Source organism: Neomonachus schauinslandi, chromosome 4, assembly GCF_002201575.2.
Source record: "Neomonachus schauinslandi chromosome 4, ASM220157v2, whole genome shotgun sequence".
Taxonomy (NCBI): Eukaryota; Metazoa; Chordata; class Mammalia; order Carnivora; family Phocidae; genus Neomonachus; species Neomonachus schauinslandi.
The window spans coordinates 49,812,439-49,831,603 of NC_058406.1; the positions used below are offsets into that span (position 1 = coordinate 49,812,439).

General features: G+C 36.5%; 2 protein-coding genes across 4 annotated transcripts in view; one reads left to right on the forward strand and one right to left on the reverse strand.

The window, feature by feature from the left end:
- Window positions 1–437: 437 nt before the first annotated feature.
- On the forward strand, window positions 438–12,783 carry USP1 (ubiquitin specific peptidase 1). Of its 3 annotated transcripts, none has more exons than XM_021679948.1 (9): window positions 438–480; window positions 3,778–4,016; window positions 5,373–5,493; window positions 6,021–6,125; window positions 6,693–6,853; window positions 7,979–8,664; window positions 9,359–9,529; window positions 10,164–10,365; window positions 11,279–12,783. In XM_021679948.1, exons 2-9 carry the CDS (start codon window positions 3,847–3,849, stop codon window positions 12,012–12,014), a joined length of 2,352 nt encoding a protein of 783 aa, XP_021535623.1. In that variant the 5' UTR covers window positions 438–480; window positions 3,778–3,846; the 3' UTR covers window positions 12,015–12,783. The 3 variants fall into 3 exon arrangements, with proteins under 3 accessions (XP_021535623.1, XP_021535622.1, XP_021535624.1); XM_021679947.1 differs by lacking the exon at window positions 438–480 and adding an exon at window positions 882–1,435; XM_021679949.1 differs by lacking the exon at window positions 438–480 and adding an exon at window positions 3,662–3,697.
- A 2,002-nt stretch (window positions 12,784–14,785) lies between these two features.
- Window positions 14,786–19,165, reverse strand: part of DOCK7 (dedicator of cytokinesis 7) — a 217,678-nt gene continuing 213,298 nt past the window's right edge. The window contains exons 48-49 of the mRNA XM_044914530.1: window positions 16,710–16,877; window positions 14,786–15,451 (exon numbers count right to left, since the gene is read on the reverse strand). Coding sequence (XP_044770465.1) covers window positions 15,409–15,451; window positions 16,710–16,877 — 211 coding nt within the window. The 3' untranslated portion in view covers window positions 14,786–15,408. The remainder of the gene's footprint in view (window positions 15,452–16,709; window positions 16,878–19,165) is intronic.

Below are 19,165 nucleotides of genomic sequence, written 5' to 3' on the forward strand. Positions count from 1 at the left end.
AGCCCTAGTAAGGGCTCGCGAAGAAACCTTTCTAGCTCCCCAGGCCAGAGGTGGGCCTTAAAATGCTCTTTTCCTTGTTTGGCCGGGAAGGGAAACGGGTAAACAGAAGAAATTGAGGCATGAAGGGCCATGGAAGAAGCCTCAGCGCTGCAGTATACGGTTGAGAATTCGCTGTTATCCAGGACCGCGCTGGTTTCTGTTGGCGGGCCGTGGGGCCGCGACTGCAATTCCAATCAGAAAGCCGAGCACCAAGCAAGCCCGTCAGCCATTTTCCGAAACCAGTCTCTCTAGTAACCCCGCCCGAGTGCGTGCGCAAGAAAGGGGCGGGACTTATTGTGAGGGCCTCACTCCGGAAACCGCACCCTCGGAGGCGTCCCATCGTCGAGGATTCACAAAACGCGGAGCCAGATTTAACAGTCGGCGGCGAAAGCGCGCACTCGAAAGCCAATGAGAGCGGAAGGAGGGGACCTCTCCTGAAGGGTACTCTGCATATCTAGCAATGATTGGTCGAGTTCTCCTTTCTTCTTTTTGGTATTGGCTAGACTTCCTTCTTCCGCCCACCTACTTGGCTTTTGTCTAGGTACTTCTGATTGGCTCCTCTTGGGTGGTGGTGGAGGGGGCAAGGTTTGGGGGATTGCTTATCGCAGATTGGTGGATTTGAGCACCTAGCGTCGTCTTCTCGAGGAAGGAGACCGTCCCATCCTCTCCCTGTCCTGTCTCCCGACCCGTACGCTTTTCCTCAACTCGCGCGCACGAATGGTTAAAAAAAAAAAAAAGGGTGTGAGGCTCGAGCCCGCCAGCCAGGCCTCCAGCACCTAGCGCGCGCCCTCAGCGAGGACCCGTGCGAGCTGCCCGTGACGCTGCCTGCGCTGTTTGAAACTGCAGAACCCGTTAGGATCTTGGGGAAACTACCGTTCCAGCTGGTTCCGGAGCCCGTGCGTGCCAGGGGGGCGAGTGGCGGTCGCGAGGCGGCTCCCGCCTTTCGCGTCTCTGCAGCGTGGAGACTAGAACCGGCGCTTTCGAAGGACGCCACCTCCAATCGCAGTGCTGGCGCGGGCGGAGGCTAAAACACGGGGGTCCTGAGAGTGAGGAAAACGCGCCAAGTTCCCCTCGGTGGTGGAGTGGGAAAGACCCTAGTGGTTCAGGCTTTTGGCGAGCGGGACTACTTCTGGTGCTCCCTGCCATCCCGGGGCGGGGGCGGGCGGGGGTGGGCGCCGCTCCCGGGATGTAGTTGGTGCCGGCGCAGGGCAGGACCGAGCGGCAGCCCGGGTTCCCGCTCTTGAGAGCGAATGGTCACTCCCCTGCAGGGAGAGCGATCCGGCCAGCTTTTCCTTGGGTCGGGGGCCGCGGGCAGGGTCTCACCTGTCGCACCCACACCCATCCCGGCTGCACTCGGGGCGTCACCGCCGCGGACCTCGCTTTGGGCCATGACCAGGTAAAGGAGGGCCTGGGGAGGAGGGGTCCGTGCCTGGGCGCCAAGGCAAGTTCGGCCGGGTCCCGACGGGCACTGCCCTGGGACGCCGCGGGGGAGACGCCAGGACCACTTCGCTGCGACGCCCTTGCCGAGCTGCCAGCCAAGCCCTCCCGGCACCGCTGTGTCTGTGTTGGGCGGGGGAGGGGGGGGTGCCTCTCCTGCAGCCGTAGGGATTCGGGGAGGCAGGTGCGGGCTGGGCATAAATAGGCCAACTCCGCGAGTGAGGGGGCCCGGAGCTGCGGTGCGGCGGGAGTCGCCACCGGTCAGCCTCCCGCCGGGCCCCGGCCGTGTCTGACGGGCACGGACGGCAGCACAGTCTCGTCTTTTCACTTTTGCGTTCCCGGAGTGATGCGGGGTCGAGAGAAAATGTTTCCACTCAGGTTGTCCGGAATTGCTAAATTTTATCGCGCACTCTCAATTTTTCTATAAGTATTTAGAAGGCCACGTGTTTTAAACCTTTGTGGAGGATGCTATCCTTAATTGTTTTACGTTTTTCCCGAAAAATTGGAATTGAGTCGTGTCTTGTAAAGGGAAGAACTTAAAACTAATGAGACTGAATGTTCGTACTGTCATTTGTTCAAGAGCATTTAATGCTCGATTTATTATGTTTTCTGCGAAACTTGATTTAGACTTAAGGAAAGCCAGGAGCAAGAAGTGGTGTAGCATAAGATGCGGTAGCTGGTAAAAATGTGATATTGTCAGTGATGTTAAATGTTAGTAATTTGAGGGAGCCAAAAGGCTTTATTGCTTAGGATTTATCCGTTATTTCAGCTGCGCGGTCATTTTTTTCTAATATGTACTTAAATCCGGTTAGAGAATACACTTTCCATCATTTAGAAGAATTACCTCCCAAGAAAAACCTTTGACAAGAATCGTTAATGCTTAGAGATCCCTGACAAATTGGCGCAGGCTGGTTTTATCATTCATGATAGCTTTCCATCAGTAGCATTAAGTGACTTGGAGGGTAAATTGAGTTGGAGAGGGGGATGGGGAAATTGGTCAACTTTCCAGTTACTTCTGAGTTGAGTCTCAAAAATGTGGTTTCACTACCGAGTTCAGTGTTGCGAATTCCCAGATCAGCGGCAGCCGAGTGAAATGTTTATTAGTAAGTATGGAGTTTGAGTGAATTATCTACTCATCCTATTTATGTGTCTATATTTGAAAATTATTGTCGAGCTTTTGTGCTCTAATATTCCAGTCAGATAATTTTCCCCTGATATCTTAATGAAAATAGGATGGGTGTATAAAATAACTATCACAAGTACTGCGGGGTTTTTTTCATCCAAAAGTTTTAACAAGAGGAAAAAAAGGTTGCAAAAGTCAAAATCATACTTTTTCTACTCTAAGCAGCATTAAAAAAAATTTATAGTTTAAAAAAGTGTTTGGAAAATCAGTAGTGTATTGTGTTTAGTGCATAACAGTTTGGACTGCACAAAGTGCGGCAGTTCTTTACTGTCCCAACCATGCATGTTTCATTAGTTTTCACTCAAGTTTTTAGGTGTAACTGAATACTAGATCTGTGCCTTTGCTTATATGCAAATTATACTTTAATTGGGACTATAGTTGACACAACTTTACATTAGTTTCAGATGTACAACATGGTGACTTATGCAAATTATACCTTAAAGCAGCTTTTTAGAGACTTTATTTCATGTATTCATATTAATAACTAGAAAAGACCTTGGAAGGCTCATTCACTTCTAGTACTCTGACTTCCCATTCATCCCTTTCTCTTTCTCACCTTGTACTGAAGAATTAGAGATGGTGGTTCAGTCAATATTTTCAGAGTAACTTAAAATAAAAATTAACTTTTTACTCACTACTACTTTACTGTAGGTGTACTAAAATGGGGATATTTCGTGATGTGGCTCTTAATCCAACAGACTAATGAAAGTTCAGTATCTGATAATTTTTGTTAAGAAAGTTAAAGACAAATGGCAAGCTCCTTCGTTTAAGCAATAAGCATCAAGTGCCTGTTACTGGCCAAGCATTGGGTTTTCAAATGCAAAGTTCTTTTTTTTTTTTTTTTTTAAGATTTTATTTATTTATTCATGAGAGACAGAGAGAAACAGAGGGAGAAGCAGGCTCCCAAGGAGCGGGAAGCCCGATGCGGGACTCGATCCCAGGACCCTGGGATCATGACCTGAGCCGAAGGCAGACGCTTAACCATCTGAGCCACCCGGGCGCCCTCAAATGCAAAGTTCTAATTAATTCCATTCCTTGGTAAATTTTCAAAATTAATGATTTTATTGCCTACAGCAGATAACTGAAAAGTAATGAAACCTTTTCTCTGCGATTAACAGATATGATTGGTGATTACAACATCCTTGTATAAATTAATTCTTGTCAACTCCTTGGGATTTGAAGAGAAAATGCCTGGTGTCATACCTAGTGAAAGTAATGGGCTTTCAAGAGGTAGCCCATCAAAGAAAAACAGACTTTCCTTGAAGTTTTTTCAGAAAAAGGAAACTAAGAGAGCCTTGGATTTCACGGATTCTCAAGAAAATGAAGAAAAGGCTTCTGAATATAGAGGATCTGAAATGTATGTATGTTATTTTTAAGTATATTTCTGTATTTTAAGAATTCCATATCAGTGAAGAAGCAGTGAACTTTGATATCTCCAGACATTGACTTGATAGTCTATGCAGGCAAAACACAGTAGTGAGACAAACCTATTAGCCAATTAGATTAACTTGGGAGAAATATTTATTGGCTAAAATTATTTTTCAGTTCAAATTTGTTCGTAGTATAACACATTCTGTGTAAAGGGTAAAGAAATAACGTGATTTTTTTTTTTTCTTTTGAGTGGTTCAGAAGACTTGACAGTTCTTGAGATATTTAAATTTTATAGTCATACCTAATATGTATGAATTACCAAACCTGTTGTATGTTGCCAACTTAAGATAAACCTAAAAATAGGAAATGCTTTGATGCAAGTAAATCCTTCAGTGACTCAGATCTGAACAAAATGGAATATTTTAATACTGTTGTTCTAGTTGTAGTCTACACTAGGTCGCTATTCAACAAAAAGGTGCACTGCTGTATGACTAAACTGGATTTGGTCTCGTGTAATTTCCTAATATTTACCAATAATCAGTTTAGGAGATGTGAATCTTATGTTTAAAACACTTTGAGGTGCTAGAGTAGTAAGTGGCAGCTGTAAAATAAATAAAAATGCTGTTGAGGACCTACTACTTGTTAAAGTAAGGTAAAAGAATTACAGACTTGAACAGTTCATTTTAAAGTGAAGGACAACTGTAATTCTCTTTATAGACTCTTTCCTTTTAATGTTAACAGAACCTGATTTCTTAGGTAGTACAGCCTCTCCTAGATACCATCATAGCGTATTCCCAGGTTTTTATTGAGAGACTGCTTTTAAAAATGTCATGTAGGGGGGCGCCTGGGTGGCTCAGTTGGTTAAGCGACTGCCTTCGGCTCAGGTCATGATCCTGGAGTCCCTGGATCGAGTCCCACATCGGGCTCCCTGCTCGGCAGGGAGTCTGCTTCTCCCTCTGACCCTCCCCCCTCTCATGTACTTGCTCTCTCTCATTCTCTCTCTCTCAAATAAATAAATAAAATCTTAAAAAAAATGTCATGTAGGGTTTATTAATCACAGTACCAGTTCAATTTTCTACGCTCTAAAATGGGATTAACAGCTTCATGATGGAATTGTTTAGAGGCTTGTTGTGTATAATATTTTTAAAGTGCTTGTAAAACTTTTATTCTGGGTATGTAGCAATTTTCACACCTGTACAGATTTCTTCTCAAGTGTCACCTGAATAAAGTCCATATGCTTTTCAGTTCATACAACTTTTGGAAAAAGACAATCTTAGGAGGTATAATTTCTACTTTAAGATACTACACTTCATAACACCTCTCTCTGCTCTATACTTAATAGTGATCAAGTTGTTCCTGCAGCACAGTCCTCACCTATAAACTGTGAGAAGAGAGAAAACTTGTTACCATTTGTGGGACTGAATAATCTCGGCAATACTTGTTATCTTAATAGTATACTTCAGGTAAATTGATGACTTTGCTATATAATAAAGCTTCAGTAGGCAAAGCATGATGTCACATTTAATGTGTTCTGAGAATTTCAGATTATTGGGATAATTGTCCATACGTCTTTGCCTTTGATTGTAAATAAACTAGAATGGACTAAAGTAATGATTCTAAATTGTATGTTACCAGCTTCCTTTGGGGTGAGAGAAAGTGATATGTTAAATAAAATGGGAATAACAAAATTGAACTGACTTTGGTTAATTGGAAGATGCCAAACCCTTAGTTTTTCTGCTTGATTCCTAGTGCAGTGGTGACATGAATTTTAACCTTTGGAACTCTGCTTTATGTTGTACCCTTCTAACCATAAGTCTTAGCAGTATGTGCCCAGCCTCAGTGCTTTGCTGCCACTGAGGGAAGACAGTGGGCTAGTATGATGAAATAGAAAACAAATTTTTGATCTAATACTAATCTCAGAATTTTAATGCATTTAAAAGTGCTCTACAAAAAATGTAGATAAACACTCAGACATTCTTACTTTTTATAGGTATTATATTTTTGTCCTGGTTTTAAATCTGGAGTGAAGCACTTATTTAACATTATTTCAAGGAAGAAAGAAGCCCTAAAAGATGAAACCAATCAAAAAGATAAGGTAAAAAATAAAACAACAACATATATAAAAAGTATAGTCATGGAAATTCACTTGCTTAGAAATGAGAAAGTAATAGATACACAGAGGATTTGGGAGGAGGATAACAGATTATTTCTCTGTTAAACTATGAGAAATTTCTCAGTATCCTGTGTTTTCAGAAAGGCATTTTTTTTTTCCATTTTTGTAGGTTAGCTAAATACATTATCACCTTTTACAGTGTCTTCTCCTGCCCTCTAATTTATTGCTTACCAATAAGCATTGTCATTTATATGCCAGAGTCAGTTTATCATACCATTATACCATCTGCTACTTATCTACTGTTTTCCAGTACTCATTTTTAAAATTTAAATATAAAGAAAACTTTGACTTACACAATCAGAAAACCATTCTCTTCCAAGTAGAAAGTAATGAAAAAATACTCTTAAAATTTTTTAGTTTATTTGTATACCTCCATAAAATTAGTGTTATAATAATGAAATTTAGCAAAGCTAGTATTGTCTAGTGAGAAAAAGAGAAGAGGGAATGTACTTAATTTGTTTAATGGTTTGTGGGTTTCTTTTTTGACAGGGAAATTGCAAAGAAGATTCTTTGGCAAGTTATGAACTAATATGCAGCTTACAGTCCTTGATCATTTCAGTTGAACAGCTTCAGGCTAGCTTTCTCTTAAATCCAGAGAAATACACTGATGAACTTGCTACTCAGCCAAGGCGACTGCTTAACACACTCAGGTATAGCCTTTAATATAATTTTAGGATTCCAGCTTAGCAACTCATTGCTCTCTTTGGAGGAGAGTGATTTGTGAACAAATAGGGGGAATAAAGGGCAAAGAAAACAGAAACTACAGATCTACAGTCCCTAGTATCCCAGAGGCTCTGGAAATTAGACATTTCTTTGGTAAGTTTGGTACTAATAAATTCATTAGATCTGAATTGGTATGAGGCTTTTTATAGTCTTTATTCATTTTTATTTATAATGTGAATATTCATACATTTTTCTGTAGAAATAGTAATATGTTTAATTATGGGATAGTACAAGTGCCATATTTTTTATCTGAAAATTACTGAATTTCTCAAATACATTTGGTCCTAAGAAATTTCAGATTAGGAATTAAAGATTTTTATTCAAAATATATTATGCGTAAGAACTGTAAATTGCAAGTATTCTAGTTTTGTTGTATGTGCTTGCAGAACTATTAGTTAGCTGGATTAGATTTCTTTGTATTGTCTTAAATGAAACTTCAATATATAAAATAGCTTTATCTAATATGTTGTAGGGTAAATCTTTAAAAAGTTATTTAAGAATAGACCTAGGGTGGGGAACCTGGCTGGCGAACCTGGCTGGCTCAGTTGATAGAGTATGCAGCTCTTACTCTAGGGGTTGTGAGTTTGAGCCTCATGTTGGGTGTAAATACACTGTTCTGTGTTTGTTGATGAGCGTAAGTGTAGTGTAGCATGGTGGCCAAGAGCAGGTTTGACTCTTAGCTTTGAGCAAGCTACCTTATCTGTAAATCAGGGTAATAATAGTACTTACCTCATAGGATTATTCAAATTATGTTATATATCTAACATAAAAAGCATCTTGAATAAAACCTGGTACATGGTAAAATATATATACTAATGTTACTGGTATTTAGAAGAGGATGAAAGTATTTGTGATAATGAATATGAGGTAAAATTTGTTTTTACTTTTAGTTACAAGTTTAGGTAAGAAGTTTCAAATTAGTTGAATAAATGTTTTTAGATTTTTAAAATAATTTATGCTCTCTCTCTAAAGGAATCAATTTCTCTATAGAAAGGGTTTTTGTATTCTATCTTTAAAACTAGAATAGATGAAATGGAAATTTTTATTTATAGGGAACTCAACCCTATGTATGAAGGATATCTACAGCATGATGCACAGGAAGTATTACAGTGTATTTTGGGAAACATTCAAGAAACATGCCAACTCCTAAAAAAAGAAGAAGTAAAAAATGTGGTAGAATTATCTACTAAGGTAGAAGAAAAACCTCATCAGAAAGAGGAAATGAGTGGTATTAACAGCATAGAGATGGACAACTTGAGGCATTCTGAAGACTATAAAGAAAAACTCCCAAAAGGAAATGGGAAAAGAAAAAATGACACTGAATTTGGTAACATGAAGAAAAAAGTTAAAGTATCCAAGGAACACCAGTCATTGGAAGAGAACCAGAGACAAACCAGATCAAAAAGGAAAGCTACAGGTGATACGTTAGAGATTCCTTCTAAAATAATCCCCAAGTATGTTTCTGAAAATGAAGGTGCAAGACCCTCACAAAAGAAATCAAGAGTTAAAATAAATTGGTTGAAGCCTGCAACTAAGCAACCCAGCATTCTTTCTAAATTCTGTAGTCTGGGGAAAATAACAACAAACCAGGGATCCAAAGGACAGTCGAAAGAAAATGAATATGATCTTGAAGAGGACTGGGGGAAGTGTGAAAATGATAACACAACTAATGGTTGTGAACTTGAGTCTCCAGGGAATAATGTTAAGCCCGTTAATGAAGTTAAGCCCATAAACAAAGGTCAGTATAATTTATTCTTAGACTTTGATAGGTAGGAGGATTAACAGCTGCAGAACTGTAATGTTCTTAGATACATGTACAATATAAATGTACTTCGAGTTTTAAGAGAAAATTTTAACACAACATGAACTGTGGTGTTTCAAACACTGTGCTTAGATGTGTGTGTATAAATCTCATTAATCTTAAGGTGATGTTAATGTAATGTTAATTTATGGTTTATAAATAAGGGGAGTTCAATATATTTTAATGGAGAATTATTTTAACCTTTTGAAAGCAGTACTTGACAATAAACTCAAGAAATTACATTTAATGAAATACATTTTTAGAGAACTAAGTAGGTACACTGTTCTTGAACTGGATTTCTACCTAGTTTTGTCCAGATCTCAGACAAAATGTATAGTATTGATGTGGTTAATGGTTTTACCAACAGTGTCATACTTATTTGGGGGTTATTCCTATAGGAATGTCTTTGGGAAGGGAGTTAAAATGACATAATTGTGACTTTCTTTCTTAGAGACAACAGTAATTCATATTCAAAACTATCTCTACAGGGAATTTATGGGTCATGAGTAAGATACCTCTTAATGCTAATAAGCAAGTTTAGATGTAAAAATTAACCTTTTACTCATGATACACTGTAAATGAACTATTGGTTATGTGGGCTATGCTGAAAAGTTTTCCTTTTTTTTTTTAGGTGCAGAGCAAATTGGTTTTGAGCTAGTAGAGAAATTATTTCAAGGTCAGCTGGTATTAAGGACTCGTTGCTTAGAATGTGAAAGTTTAACAGAAAGAAGAGAAGATTTTCAGGACATCAGTGTACCAGTACAAGAAGATGAACTTTCCAAAGTAGAGGAGAGTTCTGAAAGTAAGCAGAATTGGAGTCTTGTATGGACTTTGTGTGGACCGTGGAATAAGTAGTTTTCTTCAACGAAACACAGTCTAATAGTAGCTTGACATAATTATTGAGAAAAAAGAGCTGGCTTTTAGTCTCTGGTATAATAAAATTTTTCTGCTCCTATAGATTCACTTGTTAATAGTTAGCATTTGGAAAATTGTGGCATCTTTAATGTATACAGTGGGAAAAAGGGAAAACGAAACACTTTAATAACTGGTGGGTGTCTCAGTCTTAGAGTTACATTTTTGAGCCACCGTTTAAAAAGTAGGGAAAGATACGGGAAGTGATCACAAGACTGGCTTACCTCTTCAGATACTGGAAATTAATAGCTAAACTAAAGTCTGTCTTAACACTCAGAGTAGGTTATCTTCATTTTGCCGTCCTGTCACCTAAATACTTTCTGGCTGCCCAAATACAAATATTTAAAAGATACGTATACTGCTGAGGATGAACTTAAAAGTTTCTGAAACTCAAAGGAATGTTTTTACTATTTGGGAAGGATTAGTCAATTGAAATTGCATGTTAATTTTGAACATGGACCTTGTTTAATTTTAAATGTCTGGGAGGTTTTTCATTTGTGAGTGAAAGGAATTCTCTTATGTAGTTTCTCCAGAGCCAAAAACAGAAATGAAGACCCTGAGATGGGCGATTTCACAGTTTGCTTCAGTGGAGAGGATTGTAGGAGAAGATAAATATTTCTGTGAAAATTGCCATCATTATACTGAAGCCGAACGAAGTCTTTTGTTTGACAAAATGCCTGAAGTTATAACTATTCATTTGAAGTGCTTTGCTGCTAGTGGCTTGGAGTGAGTATTATAAATAAAAGCTACGTGAAAAAAAATAAGCTCTATAAGAAGTTTTGTTCAAAATACTATAATAGTAAAATAGCGTAATAGCATAATATAAACTACTGAAATGAATTTATAAAGATTACCTTAGAAAAGTCTGTTCTCTTTTTAACAGTTTTCTTGTAAAAATGCATCAATTTAAATCCTTTTGGTATGAATACAGATTCTAGGATTTCTTCCCACATCTTTTAATCTTCATTCCTTATTAGAAACAGTTTCAAGTTGAATTGATTAAAGCAAGCAAAGAGATTTTTATATACATTGAGATTTTTTTTTTTTTTAGGGAAGAAAAAGGCAGAATTATTTCATTTTCAAAGTAACCAGGAGTCAAACTAGTTCTTTGAAGAATGAGAGATTCTTCTCGTTGAAAATTTAAGTATCTTTGTGACATGTATACATGTAAATGAATTGTTTGAAATTACCATGAGGGCTTTCCAGTAGTTCTCTACACACTTTATTATGCCTGAAGATGACACACAGTGCTTTCTTTCAGTGGACATTTTCTTTGCTCCCCAAATCCTGGTAGAGAAAGCCTTCACATTAAAATTACTTAACTTCAAAATCTTTTACATTTTAGTTAAATGGCATTTAAAAACGGATTTTCTCATTGTACAAAATTAGGAAAGTAGAGAAAATGAAAGGGAGAATGCCGAATATCCTTCACAGAAACAGGTGAATATTAGCACTTCAGTATTTTTTCTTTGTATACATAAGTATACAAAATTAGAGTCTGGTTTTTATTTTATGTTTATATAAGCACTAAATATTAAGGGTCATTCAGACTTCTACTTGGTTTCACATTTGGGGGTAAAACTGAATATATGTAAAGTGGAATTGCAGAAAACCCCTTTTTTTTTTTTTCCTTCCAAAGGTTTGATTGTTATGGTGGTGGACTTTCCAAGATCAACACTCCTTTACTGACACCTCTTAAACTGTCACTAGAAGAATGGAGCACAAAGCCAACCAACGACAGCTATGGCTTATTTGCGGTTGTGATGCACAGTGGCATCACCATCAGTAGTGGGCACTACACTGCTTCTGTTAAAGTCACCGACCTTAACAGTTTAGAACTAGATAAGGGAAATTTTGTGATCGACCAAATGTGTGAAATAGGTAAGCCAGAACCATTGAATGAGGAGGAAGCAAGGGGTGTGGTTGAAAATTATGATGATGAAGAAGTGTCAATTAGAGTCAGTGGAAATACACAGCCAAGTAAAGTTTTGAACAAAAAAAATGTAGAAGCTATTGGACTTCTTGGAGGACAAAAGAGCAAAGCAGATTATGAGCTATACAACAGAGCATCTAATCCCGATAAAGTTGCCAGTACAGCATTTGCTGAAAATAGAAATTCTGAGACTAACAATACTAATGGGACCCATGAATTTGATGCAAACAAGGAATCCAGTGACCAAACAGGCATTAACTTTAGTGGATTTGAGAACAAAATTTCATACGTAGTGCAAAGCTTAAAGGAGTATGAGGGGAAGTGGTTACTTTTTGATGATTCTGAAGTGAAAGTTACAGAAGAGAAGGACTTTTTAAATTCTCTTTCCCCTTCTACATCTCCTACATCTACTCCTTATTTGCTATTTTATAAGAAATTATAGAGTGAGTATTTTCCTTATGTATATATTAAACAGACCTGGACAAAAGCTGGTAAAGTTGATTACATCAAAGAGTCTAGCTTATCTTTTGAAGCTATTGGATATTATTGGTCTCTCTAGGTTTTTATATAAATAGTGACATTTGAATTACTGAAAACCATGGTAATTTTTAGAATTCATTTCCCATAGTAGAGACTAGTGATGCATTAGCTTCTGGGAACAAACCTGTATAGGTTCTTAATTGAATTACTCAAATGGGAAGCGTTTAAACACTTTTGAATTTACACCTATCTTTTGTGTTTGCTTTTTAAAATAAAGTGCTTGTATTTGTATCTCCATATTTTGGAGTAATTATCTATATGATGTTTATAGGTCCTGTGGTTTTTCAGCTAAAAAGCAGAATCTCATTTCAGTACATTTAGTTTTATAAGTCATGAAGCCAAATCTTTAATGGGCTGTATTTAGAGGCACAAAGTCTGGAATATGTGTGTATTCACAGTAGTGTACACTTTGTGCCTTGAATCACTTTGAAAAGTGTCTCAGAAGACCTGGACAGCCAGTCCTCTTCTATCTTCACAAGAATTTTATATGTATTTATGAAAATGATTCTGTATTCTAGTAAATCTTTTTGGGCATGGACTAATTTGTATCTCTTCATAGTCATATTCTGCACGATCTGTATATAGTATATCAAATTTAGAGGTGTGACCTTAAAATTAACTTTTTTTAAAAACCGGGAGGTCAATAAAATTTAAACTGCTTAACAACTATGTATATAACTGCTCATTTTTACTTGCATATTTTTTTTTTACCGTAACTATAGCTGAGTTCTTTTAAGAAAATGTATGTGTATGTATAATACATACATACACACACATACCTAGAAGAGAATAAACATGCGTAATTACCTTTAATAATACCGTGAGAGTTGGAGGTGAAGAGATTTTTCAAATAGGAGAAACTGCTTAGTCCATCCACGTTGTCATACTTAAAAGAAGTTTATAGTAAAAACTGTTGAATTCTAGTTGTCCTTTAAAGTAGACATAACTTTATAGAATCTGTAAAGATGATGCTTTGTGCACACACAGAAATGTGGTTAAATTTTCATTCTAAATGTATATTAAATTGGTAAATGATCAATTACCTTATGACTTAAGACATTAAAAACAATCCTAAAGAATATATAAATGCTATTAGAATAACACTTCTATACCCCCAGATACCTGTCAACTAATAAATTAGTCACACAGTTAAATCATGTCTTATATTCTTTCACAAGATGGTGTGATATAAAACATCATGGTCCTCACTTCATTCTACATTCAGAATCACTAATGGAACTTTTAAAAAGAAACAGCCCGTTTCTGATAGAGAAAGAATCATTAATGAACTTTTAAAATGCAGCAGCCCTGAACACTACTTATAAGCTTCTGATGGAGTACTTTTAGGATAGAGCCTGGGCCTCATACTCAAGAGACAGCCAATGTTAAGAACTTGGTATAGATTCTTGATCTGAGAAAGTTTATGTTTTAAGAAAACTGAAGTATGTGGGAAATAAGGAAGTGTTCAGTACTATACCATTGTTCTCAGAGGAAGCCTCTTTTTATTCAAGTCAGAAAACAATATTGCATGATAATTAAAATCATAATTATATAAATTCTAGAGTTTTTGATACTGTCACTGAGATTTATGTGAACTATTCCAAGCTCTTACGTGATATAATCTAATGAGTAATGACCTAGGGATTACTTAATATTCTCTCCCTTATGTATACCTCCCCCATCCCTTGCCCTCAAGAGGAGAGAGTACTTGTTACCTTATTTTTATTTTAATGAATTTCCATTCTTGGCTCGTCTTCCCTTATTGTTCATGTGGATCCTCTGTCCCCAAGTTTTTGAGGTTATGCCTTTCTGACTCCTCAGCCCTTTTGGTCCAACACTGTTGACTCATCTGAAAAATCTTTTTGTGATTCAGTCTTTGAATTGATGTAGGTAAGATGAATTTGAGATAATAGTGCCAGTTATAAAGGTAGGCTGGAGAAAGGATATATCAACCATCTCCTATGTTCTCAGGAAAAGCAGGTATTTTTGAGATCTTGTTTCAACAACTACAGAATGAAGGCACCATATTTAATCAGTTTTTAAGTGATTCATGTCACTGGTCAATAGATCAAAGGGACAGCTTAAAAATGATGCCTTTCTATAAGCTATATTACTACACACAAAAAAAAATTGTTGAAAACACTTCCAAAAATCATTAATATGTAGTTTCTTGGATAAACTTGCCAAGTAATTGGAATAAATATTTTCAAAAAGATTTTTTGCCTTAGTTTTTCATGTCAAAGTTATTTTAAATTAGTTCTTAATTTCAATTAAAACAGGTAATTTTACCTTTTACGTATACTTTATAAAGTCTATACAAGCATTAAAAAATAAAACTTTTCATTCAACTGGTAGATTAAAATCGAACACCAGCTCTCAGTGTCATTTTTATGGTGATATAGCTCTAAAGCAGATTTCTAGTTGACCAGTTTAGATGACCAAACTCATAAAATGACTGGCTTGTTTAATCTGAAACATAGGAATCATTCACTTTACTTGCTGAGAGTCATGAAGTTCATACTATCAGTATAACAAGACTGAGAGTCAAAGATAAAGCTACTGTCAGCTATCAACAGTATTCAATTGTTACAGACAAAAGTTTCGTTAGGTAAAATTATTCTGCAATTTATCCTGAATCCCTTTTTTTTGGTTTCTAAGTGGAAAATACCTTAGAAACGTGTTTTAAGACTTCACAAACCAGTTACCAATATCTATCTACTACCCATTTATTCATTTATTTAATTTGGGGCTCTTTGGCCCATACAATGTCAATTTTCATTTTTAAAACTTTGCTAGTTTTGGAACTAGTTCTTGAATCAATTCAAGATTCTCTGCTTTTGTCAACAAAAATTTTTAAAGTCTCACTCGGTAAAATTAGTGTAAACGTTCACATATTTAATAGTACCTTTAAAATAAGCATTACTACATTTAAAATGGTTCCAAAATGAATCTATAAATGGTAATATAAATTAAAAAATACAAACTTAAAGTAAATAAATTTAACATTAGCTATGGTATAAATAATAGTAAATGTATAGTGAGTCATTACTTTTGAGTCTTAAAAAAAGATAACAGCATATTACCAGAACATGAGAAACCATGACCATGATTCTCAAACTTCAGTGATCTACTTTTGATACTGTTTTGGCCACTGCGTTCTTCAATGAGTAGTAAATTAATGCTAGAATTTCCAGAATTAAGCCCCAAGTCTTGTTTTTCAATAAATCTTAACTTCTTTTCATACTCAGTGTTGAATACATGGCTCTCTTCAAATCAATAAGACAAGTGCATTTATTTTAAAGATCCATTTTGCGCAGGCTCATCCGACTGAAGGAATCTCTGGGGAGAAGAATGAAAGGATATAATTATAAGTAAACAATTTTTGCATATTCCTTTAAAATACGCTTTATGTACTTTTTTTCTGCCAGAGCTACCTCAAAGTTTGCCATCAAAAACTGAAAATGTTTTTGCCATCAAAGTTCTTAACTTTCAGGTTACATGTTCATCCTATACATTCTGCCTTCTATATTCTAGTTTTATAGATTAAAAGTATATTACAGTAACCACTTTGCCAAGTGCATTGATCATTTATTCATTTGTCCATTAGGTGTATTAGATACTGTGATTAAAACAGGAGCAAAGGGATAAGAGAGATTTCAAGAAAAGATTTGCGATTATTAAAAGGGAAAAGGCAGGTGCTGCTTATTTAAAATTTTAAATCCTCAGAATTCAGCGGTTCTCAAACTCCTGGGTTTTAGATCCTTTTTACACTTAAAAACTGAGGACCCCAGGAAGCTTTTGTTTATGTGGATTCAAACGGACATTTACCATATTAGAAATTAAGATTTCAAATTATTACTTTATAAAATAACCCATTTGTAAGAATTAAGTACAACTTAGTACAATTTAATAGCTTTACTGTTGCTAGTTCAAAGAAAAGGGTGGTAAAATACTCAATGGTTGTATGTATATTTGGATTTCAATATGCAAAAAAAGGGGCAGTTAACGTTCAGCAGTTATCATGCCCTCTCCAGAATTCAGGTGCTAAAGTAAAACGTTAAAACACTGCTTGGAACTTTACATGCCTAAAATTTAATTTCTATAACAACCTCTTAAAGGTAAGTATTATTTTATTTGTCACAATTAGTGGAGAAAAATACTGAGGCCCTTTTGATACTCAGTGGGGTTGCCTGCTTTAATACAAATCCAGAAGAACATACTCTAATACTATTTACTGTTAGGGCTGAGGAAAATGAGTAGCTGGCTCCTGATACATTCTAGTAAATTCTCCCATACAAATAAAGTGTGACAGGACTTTAAAAGAAATAGTTTTAGGAGGCTAGACTTACATGTTGTGTCTTGGTTAGTATGCATATTTAACACAACTTTGTTATTCTCAAATTACAGAAAGAACTGACTTCGGTCTTGAAGGCTGATTCATAATAGGGTTATTCATAAGAGGCTAGCTGAACTTGTTAGGTTTCAAGAGACAATATCTGAAACCATGTAATAAAAGTTACACAAATTCATTATTACTAAACCAAGCAGATTTCATTTTCCTGAAGATACCCCAAATAATAGGCAAAAATGAGCATACCTGTGGCAGGTGACAGGTAATACTGCCTTGTATAATTGCGGGATCTTTCTGTTTATCAGAGGCTGTAAGGCCTCTTTAAGGCGATGATAGTTTCTCTCCAGTTCCCTTTGATACTCCTTTTGATCTGGCCCAATTAAGCTCTTATTTTTTCTTAAGGCATCCTCACACCTAGGAAAAACTCTGTGTTACCAAAAGATTTCTCTGGCATAGTTTGAGAGCCTGATGCTATTACACAGATTTACCATGATGATGTCATTCAATTTTTTGGTTCAATGTCTCTCTTGCATTGGGGGTAAGGCAGGGAACAGATGATCAACTTGAATTCTTTTACACTCTAACATTCACCAACAGTCTTCATTTAATTGAATATAATGTGTATTTTTTAATGTTAAATCTTAAGCCATTTTTCCACATACCACCACTAGACTTTTTAACCCTATTCACTTATGTACGAACAATGGCATCTGGCACAGTGGTTTGCCAGTGTTCAAATAAGGTGCTTAAATGAATAGTCCTTGATAACAATCCTTTGTCCAATTTATTCAGATATTTAAGAAAAAACCTGGACCCTAACAGCAATGTAGGATGTTAAACAATGTACCCATATCAATAGTTGCAGAATTACAGCTAAGTGATGTTCAGAAGAAAACATACAGTCTTAAATGCTTATATATATTTTTTTAAAAAGCTAAAAGTGAAGAGCTAAGCAACTTAAAAGAACAGAACAAACGAAGTCAAATCACAATCTTTCCACGCAAAACAACAATCTGCGAATTCTACTAAACATTCTAAGGATAGGTAATCCCAGTGTAACACAATTATTCTACAGTATAGAGGGGGAAAAAACATATTTCTGAGAAGAGTTTCCAACTCCTATTTCAAGGTTTGGATACCAAAACCTAATGGGACTATAAAGATAAAAGTGTAATTTAATCTCACCCATAAACACAGTTGGCAAAACTCCTAAACAAGACAAGAGGAAACTGTTGTACCAATATCACACAAACGTAACATTCTAAAATTTGTCATGATGAAAATTCAGCATAACAACAAATAGGTGGGAACTTCTTTAACCTAATTAAAAGTATCTACAAAAAACCTGAAGAAAACACTATACTCAAACAGTGAGCATTCTGTCCTTTTAGATCAAGAACAAGAAAGTGATATCCTCTATCATACTGCTATTCAGAATAACATAGTACTGGAGCTTCTAAACATCACTGTAAAAATTAAAAAAGATTCTACAGAAAAATTATTAGAATTAACGAGTTTGGTAATATCCTCATGTAAAAGTTAAAATTCAACTGCATTCTGTATGCCAGCAAACAAAATATAATTCTAAAAGATACCACTAACAAAAGCATAAAAGTATGAAATACCAAAGAATAAAATCAAGATATATAAGGCCTTTACAGAAAATCAAAATATTAAGAAAACATCTAAGTAAATGAGAACGAGGTCATACTCATGGACTGGAAGAGTCAAGTTCTAAAGAACTTCCAACTCTCTGCCAACTTATCTACAGATTCAGGTTATTAGTTTTAGGTTATTAGTTTTCCTTTAGGGAAAAGGGTCCAAAATAGTCCTTGAACAAAAGGTGACAGAAATTGCTCTACCAGATATCAAAGTTTATTACAAAGCTGCAGTAATTAAGAAAGCATGATATTGGCTCAAGGAGAAACAGAATAATGGAAGATAATAAAGATCACAGAAACAGATGGATACCAACATGAGCACCTGATTTATAACAATACCGCAAAGCAGAAGAGAAAGGGCAATTTTTGAAATAAGTGGTGCTGTGTCAACTGGATATCCATAGGGAAAAGAAATCTGACCCCAATTCATGCCACAATTAATAAATGGTATCAAGATAATCACCAATCATCAGAATGGACAAAAAAAACTAATCCCTACCTTGAACCACTCAAAAATCAAATGCAAGTGGATTTAAAATAAAAATTAAAAAGCCATTTTTGCCTTCTTCCCCTGTTTTTAGCCTACATTTTTTATTTTTTTAAGATTTTATTTCTTTGGCAGAGAGAGCACAAGTAGGCAGAGCGGTAGGCAGAGGGAGAGGAAGAAGCAGGCTCCCCACTGAGCAGAGAGCCCAACATGGGGCTGGGATCACGACCTGAGCCAAAGGCAGAAGTTCAAACCACTGAGCCACCCAGGTGCCCCTAACCTACACTGAGTTTTAGAGATACCATTATACTGGGTTTTAGAAGTCAATACAGAATACTACTATGACCAGGGCACCTGGGTGGCTCAGTCAGTTAAGCGTCTGCCTTCAGCTAAGGGTCATGATCCCTGGGTCCTCCTGGAATTGAGCCCCATATCAGCCTCCCCACTCAGCGAAGAGTCTGCTTCTCCCTCTCCCTCTGCTGTTCCTCCTGCTTGTGAGCGTGCTCTCTCTCTGTCAAATAAATCAATCAATCTAAAAATAAAATAAAAAATAC

Coding starts and splice junctions, on each gene's coding strand:
- USP1 (XM_021679948.1), top strand. CDS start 3,847: ATGCCTGGTGTCATACCTAGTGAAAGTAATGGGCTTTCAAGAGGTAGC. Junction 4,017..5,372: donor GAATATAGAGGATCTGAAAT/GTATGTATGTTA, acceptor TATACTTAATAG/TGATCAAGTTGTTCCTGCAG. Junction 6,854..7,978: donor CGACTGCTTAACACACTCAG/GTATAGCCTTTA, acceptor TTTTATTTATAG/GGAACTCAACCCTATGTATG.